Source organism: Austrofundulus limnaeus, unplaced genomic scaffold (genome assembly GCF_001266775.1).
Source record: "Austrofundulus limnaeus strain Quisiro unplaced genomic scaffold, Austrofundulus_limnaeus-1.0 Scaffold85, whole genome shotgun sequence".
NCBI lineage: Eukaryota > Metazoa > Chordata > Actinopteri > Cyprinodontiformes > Rivulidae > Austrofundulus > Austrofundulus limnaeus.
The window spans coordinates 116,811-122,250 of NW_013952487.1; the positions used below are offsets into that span (position 1 = coordinate 116,811).

A 5,440-nucleotide genomic window follows, 5' to 3' on the forward strand; every position below is an offset into this window, starting at 1 on the left:
GAACAACAGAGCTGCTTCATGGAAGAAGAACCTCAGCTTAGCCTGTTAGCCTTTGCACTAGTGCTGGCGCTACATTGCCTTATATGTGTTAGCTTTGTGCTAGCGCAACAAACAAGCTAAACTGAGGTCTTCCATCCATATTTTCAGTTACAGCTGAGTCATTTTTGTGTACTCCTCTCTGTCATGTGGATGGAGGACCTCAGTGACGAGAGGAGAATGTGTAGCGCTGAGCTAATACACATATATGGTGATAGCATCGGGGCTAATGCTAAAGCTAACAGGCTAAGCTGAGGTTCACACAAATTCCATGAAGATGTTGGCTTTATGTAGATTTCTGATCACTTTAAGCATTTTTTCCAGTTTTTAACCTTTTTACTTAGCTTGTTGATGCTTTTGATTTCTAGCTAATGTCTTAGTGCTCGTAGCTAACTTGTAGCTTTCAGCTCATACAAGTTGTTTATCTTGTATATTTTTCTCTGGTTTAATTGAATCAGTGTTTTGTTGGTTCTCTGGTGTTTTTCAGACGCCGTCGCAAACTCCAGGCAGATGTTGGTGGTTTTAGCCACAGCCGAAGGATGGTCCTCCCTGACCTCTCTGCTGCAGAACAGTTCTGGAGACAACGGGTTCCAGATGACTCTGAGGTCTCTGGGACCTGAAGCAGTCTGTGACCTGAGCGTGGAGGACCGCTCCATCAGTTTGCATCGCGCAGACCTGAAAGAGGACATGTCCCACACCATCAGCGACTCCTCGCAGTCCTGCAGAGGAGGAACCGACGCCTTCCTCCTGCTGGTCCACGGTGGACTCTACACAGAAAAGGAACAAAGGCTGGTGGAGATCCTGCAGGCTCACTTTGGAGCCGAAGCTCTGAAGCATCTGGTGATTCTGTCGGTGGAAGACGGGAAAGTGGCGGACACGCTGGACGACGCTCTGGTGGACCTGATAAACGTGTGCGAGGGCAGGTACTGTCGCATCAGGAGGTGGGCTGCAGGGGGCGGGCTGCAGGCGCTGCAGGAGATGGTGAAGAACGTGGTCGCTGAGAAGAACTCAGCCGGCTACACCGAGGCCACGCTGGCCCGGTCCAACAGGAGCTGCACCGAGGACCTGGCCATGAACATGCTGCGCAGGAAGCTGCAGGAGGCCGAGGAGAAGAGGCGGGCCTTCATGGAGGAGGTCCAGAAACAGGAAGAGAGAAGAGCCAGAGAGACGGAGGAGCTGAGAGCCCAACACCAGGAGGAGAGGAGGAAGGAAGCAGCCGAAGAAAAACAACATAAGGAGAACAGGGAGAATCTTCATGAAGCTGTGAGCAGCCACAGGTGCATGCTGCAGCTGCAGAGGACAGCTCCTGAAGGTGAGAGGGTCCATTCCTTATCAAACACACCCTGCAGGTGAGGTGACCTCTGCAGGTGACCTCTACAGGTGACCTCTGCAGGTGAGGTGAACCTCTGCAGGTGACCTCTACAGGTGAGGTGAACCTCTGCAGGTGACCTCTGCAGGTGACCTCTACAGGTGACCTCTGCAGGTGATCTCTGCAGGTGACCTCTACAGGTGACCTCTACAGGTGACCTCTGCAGGTGACCTCTACAGGTGACCTCTACAGGTGAGGTGACCTCTGCAGGTGAGGTGACCTCTGCAAGTGACCTCTGCAGGTGAGGTGAACCTGTGCAGGTGACCTCTGCAGGTGACCTCTACAGGTGACCTCTGCAGGTGACCTCTGCAGGTGACCTCTACAGGTGACCTCTACAGGTGAGGTGACCTCTGCAGGTGAGGTGACCTCTGCAAGTGACCTCTGCAGGTGAGGTTACCTCTGCAAGTGACCTCTGCAGGTGAGGTGAACCTCTGCAGGTGAGGTGACCTCTGCAGGTGACCTCTACAGGTGAGGTGACCTCTGCAGGTGACCTCTACAGGTGACCTCTGCAGGTGACCTCTGCAGGTGAGGTGACCTTTGAAGGTGACCTCTACAGGTGACCTCTGCAAGTGACCTCTGCAGGTGAGGTGACCTCTGCAGGTGAGGTGACCTCTGCAGGTGAGGTGACCTCTGCAGGTGAGGTGAACCTCTACAGGTGAGGTGACCTCTGCAGGTGAGGTGACCTCTGCAGGTGAGTTGACCTCTCTGCAGGTGACCCTCAGGCAGACGAGCTGCTCTGTCAGGACAACAAACGATTCTTTTCTCAGACTCTCAGCAGGTTGTTTTTTTCATGCTGACTCAGYATCTCAGTATTATTTAGCTTCACTACTTCTGCAGACGTTGGGCTGTTTTAGCTGCTCACATATAAAACGTTCGGCTCATTCAGGAGACGGCTGCAGTGGGTTTTAGCTTTTGTCAATTTTTTTTTTTTTACATTTACAAAATATTCAACAGTATTTACAAATATATTTCCCCTGAAAACACTTTCAGATTCTCTTCAAGCTGCTGGCTACTCTTTTGTCTTTTACTACTTTTAGCTAACCTCTATTGTTACTTTAGCTACTGTTCTGCTACCTTTAGTTTTTAGCAAACCTATTGTTACTTTAGCTATTGTTCTGCTACCTTTAGCTTTTAGCTAACCTATTGTTACTTTAGCTATTGTTCTGCTACTTTTAGCTTTTAGCTAACCTGTTGTTACTTTAGCTGTCTTTCTGCTACTTTTAGCTTTTAGCTAACCCATTGTTACTTTAGCTACTGTTCTGCTACCTTTAGCTTTTAGCTAACCTATTGTTACTTTAGCTATTGTTCTGCTACTTTTAGCTTTCAGCTAACCCATTGTTACTTTAGCTACTGTTCTGCTACATTTAGCTTTTAGCTAACCTATTGTTACTTTAGCTATTGTTCTGCTACTTTTAGCTTTCAGCTAACCCATTGTCGCTTTAGCTACTGTTATGCTACCTTTAGCTTTTACCTAACCTATTGTTACTTTAGCTACTGTTCTGCTACCTTTAGCTTTTAGCTAACCTATTGTTACTTTAGCTACTGTTCTGCTACTTTTAGCTTTTAGCTAACCCATTGTTACTTTAGCTACTGTTCTGCTACATTTAGCTTTTAGCTAACCTATTGTTACTTTAGCTATTGTTCTGCTACTTTTAGCTTTTAGCTAACCTATTGTTACTTTAGCTATTGTTCTATTACTTTTAGCTTTTAGCTAATGTTTTGCTACATGTAGCTTCTAGCTGCTGTTTTGTTTATTTCTGTTTTTACTAGCATTTTGCCTCATTAGTCTTTTTAGGTTTTAGCTAGTGTTCTGCTTTTTTGGCTGTTCCAGTCCAGTTTTAGCTTCTTTGGCTGATTTTAGCGAAAATATTCGGCTGTTTTTCTGCAGATGAAGGAACTTCCTGAAGTATTTTCTCTTTTGGTTTACAGATGATGAAACCCAGAGGATCTCTGTGGTTTTGTTGGGTCTGACTGGCAGCGGGAAGTCCTCAGCCCTGAATCTAATCCTGAACCGAGGCAGGAACCAGTACTGGTCCCAGGACCCGGGTCAGGACCCGGTTCCTCCAACAGTGACCTGTGAGAGGAAGGAGATGTCTGCTGGAGGGAAGAGGCTGATCCTGGTGGACACTCCGGAGCTGTGGGACGAAGACGGGGTGGAGGACCTGGATCTGGTCAAAGACTGCCTGGCCCTGGCCTTGCCTGGACCCCACGTGTTCCTGCTGGTGCTCCAGGTGGGTCGCTTCACCCAGGTGGAGAGCGAGATCCTGGGACACCTGCAGAGGGTCTTCGGGCGAGAGGTGGCGGAGCACGCCATCATCCTGTTTGTTCGCTTCGACGGGAACCAGTCTGAGCCTCAGAGGATCGACCAGTACGTGTCCGGATCCCACCCCAGCCTGCAGGACCTGGTCAGGAGGTGCGGGAGCCGGTACTTCGAGCTGAACCTCAGCAGGTCCCGCAGTCCTCTGAGCTACGCTCAGGTGAAGGAGCTGCTCTCAGGAATCCACAAACTGGTGGCCTCGCACGGAGACCGCCGCTTCGCCGTGAGGAGGTTCTCTGCTCAGGAGCTTCAGGACAGAACGAAGGTCCTGGCAGAGAGGAGGGCCGGAGCGCAGGAGGAGAACTGCTTACTGACACACGAGTGACCTCACAAACACAGAGGATCTGGTCCTGGCCGCCCTCGAAAAACAGATCTGAGGTCTCAGTGGGACTCGCCTGGTAAAATAACAGTAAATAAATAAATAAGATCTGCTTCAGGTTTGATTTAAACTGAAGGAAGAAATAAACAGTTTCTGTTTTTTTGCTTTCAAATCGTTTCTGTTTTCYGTGAAAAGTGGAAGAAATAAAACATGTTTTTAGACGGGGAGTTTCCTCACCGCAGGTTTCAACAGAACACATCAGGAACCACTTACAGCTTCGTCTGTGGAGCCAAGACGATTGGGAAAGAGCTGCTCGCTTTTCTCTTCGCCTTTTTTTGAGACACAAGATTTGTCCCAAAAAATCTGTTGAGTGAAGAAGACGTCCGTCGTCTTCACCTCGACGAGCCGGAGCCTCGTGTTCAGCGGTCACTGAGCGACAAACATTCACCTCCTGATAAATTAGAGCCAGTTGACCTGCAGGGTTGGGCATAAATATATCGTGTGCAATTAATCATCAGAAAAACATTAATCGATTACTTTCTGGCWCTARAYGRTTAATATGATTAATGCCACCAGGCAGTGATGTGAGGTCACTACAGGCAGGGGAAATTAAAAAGAAACAACATTAAACACATGGAACTGTCATATTTACATAATGCTTTGTACTATAAACACATTTTCAATTAACTTAAACACTTTTAAATATTTTTCTTATTCAAAATCGCTGAATTTCCTCATATCCTGTTCAAATACAGGACGAGACATGAGGAAAAATCAAGATCCGACTCCAGATTGCACAATCCCTCCTGCAGGTTAGAGTGAGAGCAGAGTTTGTCTCTATGTCGCCAGTAAAAYGTTTCTGAAATGTTTAAATATGCACCTGACTTTTCACAGTTTAGTGGATGTTTATTATATAAATATGTGTTTGTGTAATGAGCTAAATCTGTTGAAACGGCTGAGAAAAGACACAACAGGCCAGTGAGGGTTTTTTTGCACGTGACGGTAGGGGGCGCCTGTGAGCACGGCAGTTGTTATTGTTACTCCTCACTGCTGCAGAGGAAGAAAGTTAATTAAAATCTGGTATTTAGCAGGTGCAGCCACAGCTTTTTCTACTTTTCAAACATTTTAAAATGGAGGCTTATATTTCTAAACTGAAACARTATTTTAAATTGGACTTTCAGTCGAAGCAGGTAATTTAAAAAGGAAGACGAATGGACTTCATTTATAAGTAAAGGTAAGACCATAATTAATTAAGACCTTTTAAAGAAACATGCATCGAATTAGTTAAAATTTGTTTGTGTGAAAAATAGTTATATGAAACATAACTTTTTAACTGCTGCCAATCAGAATCAGTTTTATTGCCATTGTCAATGAACAGGATTCACAGACTATATATATA

General features: G+C 46.5%; 1 protein-coding gene and 1 long non-coding RNA gene across 3 annotated transcripts in view; both read left to right on the forward strand.

Moving 5' to 3' along the window:
• The first annotated feature begins 527 nt into the window (after positions 1 to 527).
• Positions 528 to 4,213, forward strand: LOC106519934 (GTPase IMAP family member 7). The gene is made up of 2 exons (XM_014011802.1): positions 528 to 1,348; positions 3,335 to 4,213. Exons 1-2 carry the CDS (start codon positions 547 to 549, stop codon positions 4,045 to 4,047), a joined length of 1,515 nt encoding a protein of 504 aa, XP_013867256.1. The 5' UTR covers positions 528 to 546; the 3' UTR covers positions 4,048 to 4,213.
• Positions 4,214 to 5,188: 975 nt separating this feature from the next.
• LOC106519944 (uncharacterized) overlaps positions 5,189 to 5,440 on the forward strand; it is a 62,958-nt gene continuing 62,706 nt past the window's right edge. For both annotated transcript variants that reach the window (XR_001310493.1, XR_001310492.1), the window contains exon 1: positions 5,189 to 5,275. This is a non-coding gene — a long non-coding RNA (uncharacterized LOC106519944). The remainder of the gene's footprint in view (positions 5,276 to 5,440) is intronic.

What these genes read in the sequence shown, in the direction of transcription:
- LOC106519934 (XM_014011802.1), top strand. Translation starts at nt 547, where the DNA reads ATGTTGGTGGTTTTAGCCACAGCCGAAGGATGGTCCTCCCTGACCTCT. An exon ending in GCAGAGGACAGCTCCTGAAG is followed by an intron (nt 1,349 to 3,334) that starts GTGAGAGGGTCC and finishes TTTGGTTTACAG; the next exon opens with ATGATGAAACCCAGAGGATC.